We start from the raw sequence: 18,868 nt of genomic DNA, 5'->3' as shown, positions 1-18,868 counted from the left end.
TCCTCTTGATGTCACTTCTGGGTCTGAGCCTATGGAAGGAGACCTTGACGGCTCCGGCCCCTGTGATGTCACGTCCGGGCTCGAACCAATGTCTGAAGACCTTCATGAGCTCGGCCCCTTTGACTTCACTTCTTGTCTTCCCCTTTAAAAGCCTCAACCTTTTCCCTATTCCCTCAGTTCTGTTTTGGACTCAGTTTTGTGCATATCAGTGATGTATCTATTTAAGCAACTTTGCAGCCAGGAAACCAATTATACGGGTGGCTGCTCCAAACCTTTGTATGACTCTGTGTCGAGTTTGTGACATTATCTATCTATCTAATCTATCTATCTAATCTATCTATCTATCTATTGTCAGGCACGAGCGCTTGGGGAACAGCTGATCGACCCGGTTTGCTTCATAAAACGTTCTGCAGGGGTACAACAACAGTGTACTAATCTTTCTTTCTTTACTTCCTTAGAAAGGCAGAGATGTCGCAGCCATAAAGAACACCCGGGCGGCTATAGAAAGCGCACACTTCCAGGTCTATTTCTTCCCTCTGCTGACCCATGATGACGTCATGCTCCCAGAATCCACCACAACTGTCCCAGCATTCCTCATGTTAATATCCGGTCCGCCACCATAAAATGCCCGTCCTCCCTCCCTTCAATGTCTTTTGAGTTTTGTGAAGAAAACAATTGACGATTTTGCTTTACGGTATACAGGGCTAAAACCCCCAAACCTTGATTATTGTTGTGTCTTTATTACAGTGGCATAGTCGACAGGATATTAACGTGAGGAATGCTGGGAAGTTGTGTTGGATTCTGGGAGCATGACGTCATCAAGGGTCAGCAGAGGGAAGAAATAGACCCGGAAGTGTGCACTTTCTATAGTCGCCCGGGTGTTCTTTACGGCTACGACATCTCAGCCTTTCTAAGGAAGTAAAGAAAGAAAGATTAGTACACTGCTGTTGTACCCCTGCGGAACGTTTTACGAAGCAAACCGGGTCGATCAGCTGTTCCCCAAGCGCTCATGCGTGACACTATCTATCTATCTATCTATCTATCTATCTATCTATCTATCTATCTATCTATCTATCTATCTATCTATCTATCTATCTATCTATCTATCTATCTATCTAAAGGAGAGTCAGAAATGGCTACAGGATAAGACTCATACCTGTAAAGCAATCCCAGTAAGTCTAAAAGCCCAGAAGTTTCAGAATTCAACACGGCTTTAAACCAGACCATTGCTTAAGGAATCCAATTCATTATAACAGCTTGGAAAATTCATAACTTCACAATGAAAGGAACACCAAACATTCTGTAAAAGGAATCACAGTAACTGAATATTCTCCATGAAAGGTAACCACTTTGTCTATTAGAGGTCCTCACAGTGGCTCGGCTTTTAATATGCAGATGCTCCCTTCCTTCTCATCCATCGTTTGCATTTAATGCAACTGCATTCCCACCTTCTTCTACTATCACATTTTATCACGCTGTTTGTTTTAAACAACTTATTTCATACTGACTATTACATGAAAACACATTTTGTTCAAAGGTTTTGCTTCCTGAAAAAATGTTGGTGCTTATGATAGACAGCTTCAAGGTGAACACACATATAATCACAATATATTATATTGTTAATATAATAAATGTTACATATGAAAGGCTTTTCACCTCAGCCCCTCTGTATTCCCCCAGGCTAACTGGCCAGTCACTTCCTGCTTTTTATCCTGTCTTTTCTAAGAATATAATTATGAGCAGCAGTTAGTATAACAATTGGTTTCTAAATTAATTTTTGTCTATTTTGTTATAATATTATTACACCATCCTCATAATATCAATCTATGCCAGTCAGGATACCAGTCCATCCATCACAAATTCCTTTACTAGTGAGCAAATCAGAAATCACCTCATAAAGCAACAGCTAAATATCTAGTATCTTTAATAATGAGCATCTGAAAGCTTTGTGTAAAGCTGTCAGTAAAGTACAATTTGTTTTAAAGTGCCCTTCATAGTGTGCCTAATCAGAAAATAATGTACCAAGAAATTAGTAGCACTTAAGACAGAAGCTGAGCAAAGCCAGCCTGCCTAATTAAAGGGTTCTGTTCAATCAAACAAGTTGCATGATGGGTGCCCGACAGGATTGGCCTGACACATCACACTGGTAATCACTCATTGAGGACAACATACAGGTCAGGAGCTCATAGCCTTCTGTCTGCTTCCCTTATTTCTTGCTTTATTATTATTATTTTCCAGTCCCTGGCAGGTTTTGTTCAATGGGAGTATTTGTCACTTTCTCCACATGCCATTCTTCTCCGCCTTGTGACTTTTCATTTGTTGATGCTCTTTTATGACCTATGGGTCTGATGGCTAAATTCTTTTTTTCCAGAAATGAAGAATTCCTCACATCAAGAATTGCAATTTTGCTGTTTTCACCTCTAGGCAAAATAATCTTCAGACAGAGAATTAGATTTCAATTTGATGTTGGTTTGAGACATTTGATCAATCTGAAGGGCAATGAGGTGTGTGTGTGTTTGTGTGTGTGTGTTTGTGGGTTGGTTGCCGGGGGGTGTTATTATATGAGAAAGAAGGAAATAAAACAAAAAACTCCCATAGTTTCTGTTTCTTCTGCTTAAATTGCTGACATTCTCTGTCTAATCTTCAAGCAGGACTGACCTTTATTCTCAAAATTGACAATAAGTGTGAACTTTCTCTTTGCTGGAGTAGAAAGGTTGCATGCGTGGTTCCTCTTATGCACCACTACCCTATGATTATAATTTATTATTTTTTTGCTGAGCCAGTCGGATACTTAGCTGGTAGCACTGAGATCACCTCCACATTGTCACACCTTATCAGAGGAGTAGCTCATCTTTGAATAAAAGAGGTGAAGATCTGGAGTATGAAGAAAAATTACAATCTTGTCAGAGGATGGAAGAGGCAAAGATCTGGAATGAGGACACAAGTAAGGTGGAAAACTTTCAGAACTGGCCTGCCTCCATATAATGAGATAATGTTTTATCTCTTATGATGGAGTGCCATGTCAGGAGGTCTGGAGGTGCATGAGAGAGAAAGGAGGACCAGAGAAGTGTGTCAGGATTGTCTAAGATATGTATTAGGGAGACAGGACTCAGGTTAAAAGCAGTATTGGGGTAACAAACAGGATCTCAGTTTGAGGAGGTCTGTACCCGGGTCTTCTTGAAGTCCTTACCTCTTTGATTATAGAAGAGAAAAAATGATATATTAACATAAATAGCATCTTAGCATAAATAGCCATAAAAGTAATTAAAAGCTTCTGAAACATTAGAGGGCAGCACGGTGGCGCTGCTGCCTCGCAGTTAGGAAACCTGGGTTCGCTTCTCGGGTCCTCCCTGTGTGGAGTTTGCATGTTCTCCCCGTGTCTGCGTGGGTTTCCTCCGGGTACACCGGTTTCCTCCCAAAGACTTGCAGGTTAGGTGGATTGCCGATTCTAAATTGTCCCTAGTGTGGGTGTGTGTGTCCTGCGGTGGGTTGGCGCCCTGCCCGGGATTGGTTCCTGCCTTGCGCCCTGTGTTGGCTGGGATTGGCTGTGACCCTGTGTTTGGTTTCAACTGGTTGAAAGATGGATGGATGAAACATTAGATTAAGCATAAATTAGAATGGTAAGCAAATAAGATAGGTCAAATGGTTAATTAAAAAATCAGGCATATTGCATTTTCTAGTAAAAAAGGAAAATTACCAGTATTAAGGCAGGAAGGATAGAACAGGACAAGAATGACGCACAGAAACTACCCAAGGACAGGATAAGGAGGAATGAGAACACCTGTGTTCAAGGATAGGAAGCTGAGGAACGATACCACAAAAAAAAAATTCTCTGGTAGGCACGTAAGAAACCGGCTGGATTGGTAAGACAGCAAAAGGCTTTTTCTATAAGCAAGGTCACAATGATGTAATGCATGAAAGTAAAATTAGTATATTCAGGCACTAGCAAGTAAATATAGAAGAATATATTAGAAATTAACTTTAGCGTAGAAATTAAGGCAAATCAAGCATGCCAAGCAAATGATTAAATAAAAGCATACACCATATTTCTTTTTAATTAAAGCTTAGAATCAGACCACCATTATAGCATAGTTTGAAAGGCTCAGAAAAGGAAATGATACCATAAAAGCCCAAAGATGGAAAAAGGAAAACATCTGCCCGGCCAAAGACCAACCAGAAATAAGCAAAACAGAAACTAGAGATGAACAATGGACAGTAAGAACAGGTGCAGAATGAGCAAATTGAACGAGTTGTATGTAAGTCGGAACAGGTACATTATTTTAATAAATGCTGTAACCAAGTGCTCTGCCAATGAATGATGGAGTTTCACCTCTCTCTGACCTTTTTATTATTTCTACTTTATTTTCAATGGTGATGTTTGTTTCTCTTCTTTACTATATCACCAGCACTTACATCAGATTTGTGTTTCAGAGACATTGTTGAAGGGTGAAGACAAAAGGTTAAGATGAGCTCTTCTGCACAGCTCTGTATACGCTATCACAGCAGGAAGGCACCCGTCGTCAACACGTCTGATGTACTGACAAGAGACAACTTCCTTCTATGTGCATAACGGTACAGGCAGGCTTGCTATTGAGAATGAATGGGGGCAGCAAGGGGCGGTTCATCACCAGCCCACCTCACAGTCACCTCCACTACAGTATGCTGTCTGCAGCGTCCGCCCACCGAGAGCGAACAGGGTGCAGTCAAAGGCGGGTAGTGAATCGCCCAACACCACCCCCATTCAACAGGCAGCCACCCGAGGTACACTACAATGCTGCCCCCCGCCGCCCCATTCACCCTCAATGGCCTCCGTTCAGCAACAACCGGGTCACCGCTTGCAGTATCACCAGCTGCCCACTGAGAACGAACAGGGCAGCCATTCAAGGGACACTTCAAAGCTACGGGCAGTGAAACGCCCCCCTCTGCCACATCCATCCTCCGTCCAGTCAGGAGCAGTAGCTGTGGTGGTGTGGTGGGCGGGCAGTGAACCGCTCCCTCCGCCCCATCAAGCGTCTGTCCTGCACACGAGTGCTTGCCCACCCAGCTGCCCACTAAGAATGAATGGGGTGCCATTCATCAACCGGAGCTGCCCAAGGGACATTACACTGCACAAAGAGTGAAACCGCCCCCCTCCAGCCTCCGTCCAGCCACCGCTTGCAACGTCCCCAGACTGGAGATGACAGAGCGGCAGTTGCTGAGGAGCCTGCGTCGCATCCTCCAGACAGATGAAGGAGCAGATGCGGCCCCGTTCGCAAGTCGTATGTCGGATGTCCATAATTCGGGGACTACCTGTATTTGCTTTATTCCTGATGCGTGTGTTAGGGTCCATGAGTTTTGTGGGAGGTTCCACAAGAGGTGGGGTCACTTACCCATCACATTTAACCCAATGAATGCACGGGCTGACCACAGTTCCTTCCCGTTCATTCTGAATGCACTCGTGGTATGGTGAGTTCTCTTGAGTATTACTGGGAGTTTCTGTGCTTATTGTGAATGTGTACACTGATTTTTGACTTAACTTTGGATTGCTTTTTCCTTTCACGCAATTCTTTTTTCCTTTTTTGCTCCATGAAACTCCTTGTTATTCCAGAGCATCTTTGTATCAATAAGTCTTTTATTTATAAAGATTTTACTTGGTCCTCTGAGTTACTAGCTGGGGTTTTGATGGTGTTTCCCCCTCTAGTGGGAATTTTTTGAAACTGGAACCTCTTGAGCACAAAACAGTATAAGCAGGTTCCATAAGCAGATTCAAATGTTTAAACGCAAACCTGATGTACAATTGGACAGGTCTGATCTTATGTTGCTTCCACCTACAAGCCTATTATCAGATTCCAGCAGCTCTTTCATTCTCCAAGTCAGAGGTTCTTGTGTGTGTTTGGGGGCTTATGGTTTGTTATACTATTTATGTTTTTCTTGCGCTTTTGTAAAGTTTTTAGTTTACCCAAGGTGGGGTTAAATAATCAATCAATTAATCAATCTATTCATATTTAATTAAAAACTTCACATACCCAAAATTGTCTTCTCTGACAGTGGAAGCACTTTGCAATAGGCAATCTTGTAAAGCTCCCTCAGACCCTTCTGCAAACTTGAGTCACCCTGTTCTCATTAAAAAAGGTCAGGCCTTTAAAGGAGGGCTCCTGTAAAATACAGGGTGGCGCAGGGAAAAGGGAAATTTTCAATTGACGTCCAATGCACGAATAAACACCTTACAAAATACATTTAATGATGAAATGCATTGTACAGGATACGCAATTAATGATGGTAATCAATATTTATTCAATATTCATATTATGTTTTGAAGAAAACATCATGAAGGTGTTGTCCATTTCTCCATACACATTCTGACAGCTTCTGTATTGCTCGACGTAACGTGATAAGAAGAATGCCAGCAATTTCCTCTTCAGTCCGCCTTTTTAGTTCAGCAATGGTTGCAGGTCGTGTGTGGTACACTTAGCTTTTAAGATGTCCCCACACCACAAACAGTGAGATCTGGGGATCTCAGAGGTCATGGAAAGTCACCGTTGCGTGAAATACCGCGCCTTCCAAACAATCGTCGAAGATTTGCTATCGATTGCCGGGCAGTATATGGAAAGTGGCTCCACCTGGGGGCTGCTTTTTTTAAGGCTAATCCCGTTTCTTCGAAATTGTAATCTCGTGAACAGACGGGACACAATCGTGACGTCTTAACTGGTAATGACGCCGAAATTCCCTTTGCGCTGCACTCTCACTATCACCATTCTTAAAAAAGGCTTTCACAGCAAACGCTCCTTGCACACCACTCCGCTGCTCCATTATAACTAACGGTAAGGAGTTCTAAACGAGGTCGCATTGGACCCATTGCCCCAGGGTCGCCAACACCTAGTTCTAAAATTTCCCGTTTCCCTGTGCCCCCCGTATGATTTCCCCTCACTGCTATTCTTCAACAGTTCCCTTAGGCCAGGGGTCTCCAGCACGTCGCTCGCGAGCTACCAGTAGCTTGCCACCCATTTCCAAGTAGCTCGCCAAAGGATTAATGAATCCTACATAAATTTGAAACTTGATTAGTCAAATTAGGGGTGGGCGATCTTTCCAAAAAATCATAACACGATCCTTTAAACACAAAATCACGATCCACAATCTGAATTGCAATCTCTCTTTTCAACGTGGCATACACTTAAGAGAATATCCGGACTCACACTCATCAAGACCCAAGTAACATCCATCCATCCATCCTCCATTATCCAACTCGCCGTATCCTAACTACAGGGTCACGGGGGTCTGCTGGAGCCAATCTCAGCCAACACAGTGTGCAAGGCAGGAAACAAACCCCGGGCAGGGCGCCAGTCCACCGCAGGACCTAAGTAACACTTTATTTTAAACATCAAAAAAGTTGAATTCAACTGTTCTCTCATTTGCTAGCTAAGCGAAATTAAGGACCACGCCCTGAAGCTGACACGTGAGTGAGGAGTGCTAAGCCCCCCTCCTCTCTGCCTCTCTGCCCGCTGCGTCTCACTTGGATTCGTGGTAATAACTCGGTACCGCAAGCGAACTGTGATACATAACAATGAGTGATGTAGCAAAATCAACTGGAATGTTCAAGCAAATTATAGAAAAAAAATGATCAAAATCTGTTAAGTAGTTCTCTCGTGAAAAGCAGACAGACATTTGATTTTATATATCATACATTAGTAAACCCTGCGGTGGGCTGGCGCCCTGCTCGGGGTTTGTTTCCGGCCTTGCGCCCAGTGTTGGCTGGGATTGGCTCCATCAGACCCCCGTGACCTTGTAGTTAAAATATAGCGGGTTGGTTAATGGATGGATATATTAGTAAACCTTCAAAATCATGAGCAGTTAAAGTCTCAACAGCATTCCCATCATTTCTGGAGCTTAGTAGAGCCAGATAAATATAACAATCTTCACCAAACAGCTCTGGAAATGTCTGCTTTGTTTGGGTCTCCATACCTCTGTGAGTCTGACGTGAATGTCATGAACTCAAAGCTCAGAACAAGACTGACAGACGAACATTTAAATGACTCCATAAGAGTGAACCTCCATCCATTTTCCAACCCACGGAATCCGAACACAGGGGTCTGCTGGAGCCAAACCCAGCCAACACAGGAACCAATCCTGAGCAGGGTGCCAACCCACCGCAGGACACACACAAACACACCCACACACCAAGCACACATTAGGGTCAATTTAGAATCGCCAATCCACCTAACCTGCATGTCTTTGGACTGTGGGAGGAAACCGGAGCGCCCGGAGGAAATCCACGCCGACACGGGGAGAACATGCAAACTCCACACAGGGAGGACCCGGGAAGCGAACCCAGGTCTCCTAACTGCGAGGCAGCAGCGCCACCGTGCCGCCCTAAGAGTGAACCTGAGTGGCTCCACTCCACCACACACCTGCCTCTCTTGTCGACTCCATGCAGTGCCAGTCATCTGACGAACTAAACAACACATCACACATGTAACTGGACCTGTGAATAAAATGAAACAATGACGTGTGACAAAATGACAAATGAATAAGTCACATCTGTGTATTTGGAATTGCATTGTTTTGTTTTGACAGCATTCATGTTTTAATTCAATAGTGTGAGATACACTAGAAAATGCATACACACATATACAAAATGCACTTGCAGTTGAACTAAATATTTTTTGTGATATTTTAATGCAAACTGTGTGTTGTGGACACCAACATTTTGTAAACGTTCAGGCAAAACAAGAGTATTCAGTTTGTTTGGGTTGAAAGAAGCTATGAAAATAAACGTTAGAAAACAGGAGTAGCTCTCAGCCATTTTCATTTTGTAAAAGTAGTTCTCGGGGTTGAAGGTTGGAGACCCCTGAGTAAGTGAACCCTGGGCACCCATTAACATTATATGACTACCAACACCCAGCAGTATTCCGGCCTTTGCTCTGGCATGCGGATGAGTCAGTGTTGAGAGAAATCATTCATCACTTATCATCCAAACATCCAGCCCTTATCTTGTGGCAGTCCCTTTGCCCTGCACTTCTGTTTCTGAGAGGGCATCCTACTTCAGCAAATGAAGTCTGGTTTGATACTGATTGCTACATAACATACCCTTTGAGAGAACTCATTATAATAGACCCTACATTAAAAAGAGCTGATCGTTACAGATTGCCTGGTAGAGTCCTTTGTGATAGTCCTCATTTTGAAAGGTCTTATACAAAATGAAGCACAATCATTTCTACGGCAGCATGATGGCAATTTGTTAGCATTGCTCCCCTGACCGTTTTGGGAGGCTTTAAATACCTGGCTTGCAGGAATCAATTTCAAGGAGGGATGAGAAAGTACATGAATCACATTTCCATCTTATGATCAGCCAGTTGAAACTGTCATAAAATCTATTTTGCTAGAAAAGGGGTTCATATCTGATACCCACCACCTGGGCTATACCCTCACTGAGTTATTGAGTTTCTTTAGGTATTTTTTTTTTTGATTTTCTGGTGTTCCTCCCACATTCTAAAAGCAATCAGGTTAAACCCCATTTCTGATACTGGGATAGGCCCACTATTTAGGCCCACTAAGCTTCAATTTTAGGGCATACATCTCCTCTTTGAATTATGTTAGGTAAATCCCGGATGTGATACAGATCAGCAGTTTTCCATGACTACCGTGACTTTTAGCCACTATTATTGTAGTTAGCACGATATAATGAAATAACATTAAAACCACTGTTCGCTGAGACTGATGCCATAGGACTTAGAGCAAGAACTCAATCAGGTTTTCACCTTCCCATCATCTGAACTTGTAGAGCAGTTACTAATTTTCGTACTGCAACATATAATTAAACAGACTGACGACCATTAATGTCTAAGGATCTCAAACAATAAGTCTCTGGAGAACAAACACAGGAACAATCTAGCTCAAACAAGTGCAAATAAACTTACAATTAGATACTACCTATGTCTTTTGCGAGCAGCGCATAAACAGCCCATGGGTTCTAATCGAGACCCCAGGTCGCCTAAAAACCTGAGTGGACAAACATCCGTCACACAGTGCAGACTGACAACTAAATATACACATGTCTACCTGAAAGACATCTGTGACAAAAATTATCTGTGTATTTGAATTGCATTTCTTGACCATGTTTTAACAATAGTGTAATCACTAGAATCATTACACATTACAATCTTGCATACAAATATTTGGATATTTTAAGCAACTGTTTCACCAATTTTTAAAACGTTAGCAGTATTCTTTGTTAGGTCCATGAAAGAGCTGAAATAAACTCAGATGTTCAGCTCATTTTAAAGTATTCTCGGGTTGAAGGTTGAGACTAAATAACAAAACCAATGGGCAATATCTTATATGACTACAAACCCAGCAGTTTCCTTGTTTGGTGCGATGAGCAAGCCCATATAAACACCAGCCCTATCTTGTGCATCCTTGCTGCATTGTTTCTAATCTACAGCATAAGTCTGGTTTGATACTAATTCTTAACATACCGAGAACCATTATAATAGACTACATTAAAAGCTATCGTAGATTTAGATAGCCCAGAAGCTTATACAAATGAAGACAATCATTTCTGCAGTAGCAGCCCAAATTCTCTAAGGTAATATGTTGTCATTCATGACTACCTACTTTTAGACAATGTTAGCCATAAACCCACGTTTGGATATGATAGCAGAGCAGCAGGTTTACCTATACACGTGGACTATTTTAGCACTATAATTGCTGATTATTTAGCTAAAATGTCCAGACAAACCAGTATAAATGCAAATAACTTACCGTATATACTCGCGCATAAGTCGGGTCTTCAAACCTGAAACAAATCGATCATAAAGTCAAGACCTTGACTTATATACCCGTTCAAAATGCGACTCTTCTTGCCTCTTTCAATCTCGCACCAGTTTCTCAAACACATCGAATTTTATTGCAGCAGCACAGTTACCAATTTCTTTCGCTACTTCAACAACGTTTAATTTAAAACCAGCTTCATATTTTCTTCTGATCGAACGCTCCATCGTAGATGAGGGATGCTCTTACGATAAAGGTGTGTGAGGGTGTGAGATACAAAACACACAAAACAGTGCAAACATCACTTAGGAATAGTTCTGGTATCACCGTGTGGTCACGAAGGCACATAGAAACACAAGGCTGTGAGCTCCGTGGTTGCTCTCTCAGGTGGGCGTTAGCATATCGTAATCTCTTGGGCCAGTAGTGTGAGTTTTCCTAATTCGACTTATACGACCGACATTATAAAATACCGGAAATTATACGGTAAAATCAAGCCCCCGACTTATCTACGGGAGAACTTATCCGCAAGTAATTGCCATTTCAGACTGCCCAAAAACAATATGGCCTTACTAAATATCAAGAGTGTTAACCAGAAAGACATTTTTAATTAATAATCTTATCAGTGATAAGAAATTAGACTTTCAACCTCAGCGGTGATGACATGGCAGTGTTAATTGAAGCAACACCTCCAAATTATAATTTTGTTCACTCTATTTGCCAAGGCAAGAAAGGTGGAGGTTGATCAAATATTATCTTGAGGCATTTTTGGTGTAAAGATATTCATTTTGGTACTTTCACATCCTTTTTTGTATCTTAATGTAGTTATTCAAGTTATTCTCTTTTCCCAGCTATTCATCGACATCCAAAATTGAATGCATCTTTTTAGGAATTCTCACACTTGGTCATGTAACATGAGAACCTCTTCTCTGGGTCTTAAATAGTCTCTTATCGAGAAATTCTCACACTTTGTATCTATATAAATAACTAACGTCACGTATGTGTGCCTGGGGACCAGCTCCCTGGCTCCGGTGAGGTATACACTATTCAGCATGACAGGCGGCTCTAGTGTCTTCCCACTATTGTGTTCCACCATCGTTTACAAGATGTCAAGACAAGTTACAAAAGATACACTATGCTTTATGGGATTGCTTGTTAATCTTGTGCAGGATAGGCTACCATGTTTAAAGGGATGAGGAGGAGAGTAAAAGTAAACGAGGAGAAAGTCAAAACCAAAGATCAGCCCTATGGGACTTCAACACCCAAATCTAAACCCAGTAATCGTAACAAGAATAGTCAAAGCAAAAATCAGAACTGGGAAAACCAATGGTGCAGCTAACACACACACAATAGGCTTTCCTGTTCTGCTTCTTTCATTCTTTCTTGTTCTTTCGGCTGCTCCCATTAGGGGTCGCCAGAGCGGATCATCTTCTTCCATATCTTCCTGTCCTCTTCATCTTGCTCTGTCACCCCCATTACCTGCATGTCCTCTCTCACCACATACATAAACCTTCTCTTAGGCCTTCCTCTTCTCCTCTTGCCTGGCAGCTCTATCCTTAACATCCTTCTCCCAATATACCCCTCATCTCTCCTCTGCACATGTCCAAACCAACTCAATCTCGCCTCTCTGGCTTTGTCTCCCAACTTGAGCTGACCCTCTAATGTCCTCATTTCTAATCCTGTCCATCCTCGTCACGCCCAATGCCAATCTTAACATCTTTAACTCTGTCACCTCCAGCTCTGTCTCCTGTGCCACCATCTCCCACCCATATAACAAAGCTGGTCTCACTACCGTCCTGTAGACCTTCCCTTTCACTCTTGCTGATACCCGTCTGTCACAAATCACTCCTGACACTCTTCTCCACCCATCCCACCCTGCCTGCACTCTCTTCTTCACTTCTCTTCCACAATCCCCATTACTCTGTACTGTTGATCCCAAGTATTTAAACTCATCCACTTTCACCAACTCTACTCCCTGCATCCTCACCACTCCACTGTCCTCCCTCTCATTTACACACATGTATTCTGTTGTGGTAGTCCTATTGATCTTCATTCCTCTTCTCTCTAGAGCAGATCTCCACCTCTCCAGGGTCTACTCGACCTGCTCCCTACTCATACTACACTACATACTATTAGATTTCTTTCCTCTATCAACCTGTCCATCACCAGTACAAATAAGAATTCCCTCAAATTTGGATGGTAACATATTTGACACACCAGTTCTTGGAGTGGAATGCTGATAACATCAACCGTGTAACATGAGATCCTCTTCTCTGGGTCTTAAATAGCTAAGGGAGGTCTCAGGTGTGGTGATGTCAGGGTGGCCCTTCCACTTTGGGTAACACCCAAAGAGCACAAGGTACATAAGAGAATAATAGATTACATATAGATCTACCTTAATAAAACGAGAAGTGTGTGTCTGTGTGTGTATCTATGCATTTGTATGTCTGTCCACCCCTGTCCACTTGCCATGTCTCTGTTATATGCCGTTGGGTATGGGATTCGTACAAGCAGTGCTACTGTTTGTGATGTGCCATTTGTTGGAATGGAAAATGCAATTCTTTTCATTACTATATGCATTACAAAATACATTCCAATAAATGGTGCAGTGTAAAGTTAACACTGAACATGTCCCACAAAGAGTAACTGATTGGTGGACAGATATCCACTCTACTTGCTGAAATCAGTTTATCCACCATAATAAACTGTGTGCCAGATAGATAGATAGATAGATAGATAGATAGATAGATAGATAGATAGATAGATAGATAGTGTGGAATTAACGCAGCTACTGAGAGACACTGGACATGCAGAAGTCCCAAAGCACAAATTTATTTCCTTCTGCACAGCACACACAATGCACAAAACATCAGCACTATCGCTCAGTCCTTTTCCCACTTTGTCCATCTCTTTGTCTTTCTTTCTCCTCCACTCTCTCTGTCTCCGGCAAGCTTTGTCCTCCTCCTCCCGACTCTGGCTCCCTGAGTGGTCTCTGCTGACCCCTTATATAAGGCACTCGGAAGTGTTCCAGGTGTTTGATGACTTAATTCTGGCAGCACTTCTGGGTGTGGTGGAAGAGCTGCTAACCAGGGCTCAGCAGCAGTTGTAGCACCCACTGGTGGCATCCATGGATCTCAACAGGGCTGCACCAAATTTCAACTCCCATGAAGCCCTGAGGGAGTCCAAGGCACCACTGCAACCAAGTGGGGCTGCCATCTAGCATTTCAGGGGAGGTAACATTCTGGCCACACTTGCTCCCCCGGTCTTCCCAGTGTGGAGGTGTCCCGGCCGTCCACCATAATAGACAAACAGACAGACAGACAGATAGATACATAGACAGATAGATAGATAGACTAGATTTTAAAATATTGTCATGGGATTTGTAAAAGAAATGCTAGTGTTTCTGATGCACCATCTGTTGGAATGAAAACTGCAAAGCATTTTACTACATTCTGAAAGATGATGCACTCCAAATGTTGAGGTTGAATATGCTGAGGATGATTACTTAGATTTCAACCCGTCTTAGATGAGTAGCACAGCTAGTACTTAAAACACATAAACACAACAATATTATCAAAAATAATCTAAACACATGCCAAGAACTTTTAAATGAGCAAAAAGATTAAGAAAAAATCCTGGCTAAAATGTAACAAATCCGTGATGCTGGGATGAGAGAAACCCGGCTTGCCTGCCTGATTCACTCTGAGCACAAAGGTCACATGCACACAATCAATCTGTGCGGATCAATGCTGGCATCCATGGCCTTACCTGCTGAAGATAATTGACAAACTTGCACATAAATTCCCCAAAGATCCAGCTAGGCAGAGGATAAAGCGTGGCAGTAAAGGGTACACAGCAAACTAGAAATATGATGTCTGTCGCAGCCAGGTTAGCTGAAAAGAGACAAAAAGAGGAGTAAAAAGATCACTTTGGTCTGTTTCTGGTCCTGTCACCAGATTGTGTGATTAATATAACTTTTCTGCATTTTATAAAAGTTGGAATCCTTACATGCTATGAATACATTTTTAAGTACGGTTGCATGGCGTCATTTTTAATATAGAGATGTTGCTATAATAATATTATTAGACAGTAGATGTCAGCATAGTCAAGGGTATAAAAAGCACAGCTGAGACAATTATGTATGGCGAGCCAAATTAACATCTAGAGATATCTGAAAATAAATGTCAGATACTGTATCTCAAAATACAGCTGACTTTGAGATATCACTCTGAGATATCTCCAGATATTTCAAAATGTGTTTCTTTACATTTTAAAATATCTACAATATATTTCGAGATATCTCAAATACTTTTTTTTTATATATCAAAATAGCTGCGTATACATTTCATAATTTCTCAACTTGGTAGCCTCATGTGGCTATTTTGTTTGTTTTTGTAAAGACTAAATCGGCCAACGTTCTTTTAGCTGGCAAGCAACAATACTTGGGTGTTCTTATCATTAAATAGGGTTGCCTGACCAGCACGCCACTGTTTATTGTGGGCTCCCAGAGTCTTCCTGGCCATGACACACCTCTGTATAGAAAAACACACATCACAAAAAAGATATTAATAACAAAAGTAGTTAACTAATTAGAACCAACAAGAAACAAAAGGATTACGCAAAAAAACAAAAAAAAACAAACTACAGGAAATACACACGTGATCAATACCTGGCCTAAAGAAAACACAAACCTGGACATCACAAGAATCAGCTAAGCTACCACTATCTGAAACACTAATCCCCAGTGTGTGTGAGTATATATATATATATATATATGTGAGTATATATATATATATATATATTAGTCATGCATGTGTGCATAGGGGACAACTTAAAGGCTCGAGTGATGGTAATTCCCCACCACTCCTGAGGGTGGCACTGTGCATTTTTGCTTAAAAACATTCAGTTATTTAGGTTTACTAGGGTGGTACCCCAAATCTTGTATATTTACACACACACACATATATATACAGTATATACAGTATATATACAGTATATATCCATCCATCCATAATCCAATCCGCTACATCCTAACTACAGGGTCACGGGGGTCTGCTGCAGCCAATCACAGCCAACACAGGGCGCAAGGCAGGAAACAAGCCCCAGGCAGGGCGCCAGCCCACCTCAGTATATATACAGTATATATATATATATATATATATATATATATATATATATATATATATATATATATATATACAGTACAGACCAAAAGTATGGACACACCTCCTCATTCAATGTGTTTTCTTTATTTTCATGACCGTTTACAGCACTCCATCACTCTCCTTCTTGGTCAAATAGCCCTTACACAGCCTGGAGGTGTGTTTGGGGTCCTTGTCCTGTTGAAAAATAAATGATCGTCCAACTAACCTGACTTCTGCACAACACAACTGCTGGTCCCAACCCCATTGATAAAGCAAGAAATTCCACTAAATAACCCTGATAAGGCACACCTGTGAAGTGAAAACCAGTTCAGGTGACTACCTGTTGAAGCTCATTGAGAGAATGCCAAGAGTGTGCAAAGCAGTAATCAGAGCAAAGGGTGGCTATTGTGAAGAAACTAGAATATAAAACATGTTTTCAGTTATTTCACCTTTTTATGTTAAGTACATAACTCCACATGTGTTCATTCATAGTTTTGATGCCTTCAGTGAGAATCTACCAATGTAAATGGTCATGAAAATAAAGAAAACTCATTGAATGAGGTGTCTCCAAACCTTTGGCCTGTACTGTATATATATATATATATATTACAGTATATATGTATATAATGAAGTAAAAAGAAAATCAATAGTACATTTGATATCAGTGCATTAACTACATGTCTTTCTGAAAACAAAGAGGTGGATGTTAACCAGAAAACTTGTAGATGGTGTGAAAGGAAAAATGATTTAATTTGTTTTACAAAAGTTGGATAGAAGAGCTTAAATTACAGACCTCAAACAAGTTAGCAGGGAACAGTTTCACTGCCTCATATCAATTATTACATGCTGCAATGCTTCTAATGGAGCTTTCAATCCAATCTTATCAACAATCCAGCACTCTGATATTAAAACAATACTCAACATAAGAACCTGTAACCTGACAGTTATAAATAGATAAATAGATTGACAGATACATAGATAGATGTGAAAGGCACTATATAATGGATAGACAGATAAATCATTGTTCATTGTTTTTGTTGTTTTTGAATTATTGTTCATGTCTTTACATGATCTCTTCTAGAGTTTCTTATTTTTTGTCACGTGTACATTATGTCTTAAAGTGTTCTTCCATTTCTTTTGATTTGTGGGTGGAGCAATAGGAGGTGGGGCAGCCTGACATCACTGTAGGTGGCTCCTCCCTCTGCTTTTATACTGAAGTCTCTGCAGTGGATCATTGATTGTTGATTGGATGTTGCTTTGAGTGTTTTTTCTTCTGATATTTTTAGTTTTTTTTATGAACTATTAATTTTGGATTGTCCTATTTGAATTGCATTTTGGGATTTGTTTGCTTTTAGTTGCCCTTTTGTTACCTTATTTTCAATTTATATATATATATATAAAAAGGTTTTGGATTGCCTTAACACTCCAGACAGTTATGATTATCCTCTCCCTTGTTAGGAACGTTTATAATATTTTTGAACGTTTGAACTCTTTTTGAACTTTCAAAGCCAGTTTCCTTTTTTGGGTATGGGCAGGCCAAAGCCTGCAGGTAGCAGTCAGGACAGGTAACCAAAGTTGATTGCCACAAGTGGAAAGATGTAATTTATTTTTAAAAAAATCTTGAGATGAGATGAGACTATTGCCAAGAGATTTCACTAAGTCCCGTCCTCCTCTCAGCCACGGTCCTCTCACCTCTCATTCGTGTGAATGCTTTTGTCAGACACAGTTCCTGCACTCTTGGTTCTTATAAATTTTTACGTTTTCCTCACTTTAAGTTCCCAGTAAAAGATGACTTATGTCCAAATTTTAATGAAGAATTTCATCTTGAAGGGTTATCAACAGAAGAAATGAGTACACGGGCAATCCTAGCACCGAGAAACGATGAAGTCAAACGAATTAACACAAAAATTGTCCATTGGTTACACAGCAAATTGGTTAAATGCGTATCAATAGACTAAGCTGAAGCAGTTGGTGGTGATGGTGTGGAGGATGAAAACATCAATTTATAATATCACGAAGAATATCTACAACTGTTAACACCGTCTGTTCTTCCACCACACAAACTACTGTGGAAAGAAGAATGTATCGTAATGTTATTGCGTAATTTATGTCTGAGGGATGGGCTATACAATAGGACGAGATTAGCTGTATTCAAAATTGGTCGAACAATTCTGACGTAAAATTTTAACAGGTGACAAGAAAGGTAATGTAGTACATTTTCAGGGTATTACATTACACACCAAAGGAGATCTTGATATGCCATTCTTATTAAAATGTTTACAGTTTCCCATGAGAATAGCTTTTGCTATGACAATTAACAAATCACAGGGACAAACATTCGAAAAAGTCGGTTTATTTATTAGAGAGAAAGAAACGATGTTGTCTCATGGGCAGTTATACATTGCGTTGTCACGATGTTAGTCCAAACACCGAATCAAAATTCAATGTGAAATTGATGAAAAGTTAATTCCAAATATTGTTTTTACTGAAGTTTTACAGTAAAAGTGTAAGCTTAAAAAGTATTTGCGTGTTAATTTCAAAGTCAAGTAGAACGAAAACATATAACGCAATGAATACCTCTAACGCAACATAAAACAAAATTTTCTTTCAATTTATTACATTTTACTATTTTTTAATATGGTTAATTACTCGCTGTAATGTAAAACAGTTAGGTTTATTATGCAGATGTAACAATTACCATGTAAATAGCAATCTGTTTAAATTGTACATCCGCTTCCCCATATGTGAGCGGCAGTGCTGAGAAGTGGCTAGCACGTAGCGCCCGCCAGGGGGTTGGCAAGCGAAGTGAGCAGGGGGCAGACCCCCGTAGCAACTCATAAATTTACAATCATAGATTAACAATCAATAAAGCAGTTCAGGTAACAACAAGAAAGCAACCAACAATATGAAAGATCACAGAGGTGTTTTTGTTTGTTTTTGTTTTTGATTTTTTGACCCAGCTTTTTAGTTTTAATATAAAG

The 18,868-nt window shown here is 40.8% G+C and overlaps 1 protein-coding gene across 1 annotated transcript in view; it reads right to left on the bottom strand.

Moving 5' to 3' along the window:
• Positions 1–18,868, bottom strand: part of LOC120539978 (G-protein coupled receptor 54-like) — a 42,323-nt gene that overhangs the window by 11,925 nt on the left and 11,530 nt on the right. The window contains exon 3 of the mRNA XM_039770387.1: positions 14,512–14,636. Coding sequence (XP_039626321.1) covers positions 14,512–14,636 — 125 coding nt within the window. The remainder of the gene's footprint in view (positions 1–14,511; positions 14,637–18,868) is intronic.

Source organism: Polypterus senegalus, chromosome 12 (assembly GCF_016835505.1).
Source record: "Polypterus senegalus isolate Bchr_013 chromosome 12, ASM1683550v1, whole genome shotgun sequence".
NCBI classification, from domain to species: Eukaryota; Metazoa; Chordata; class Cladistia; order Polypteriformes; family Polypteridae; genus Polypterus; species Polypterus senegalus.
This window is presented reverse-complemented; position numbering and strand designations above follow the sequence as displayed.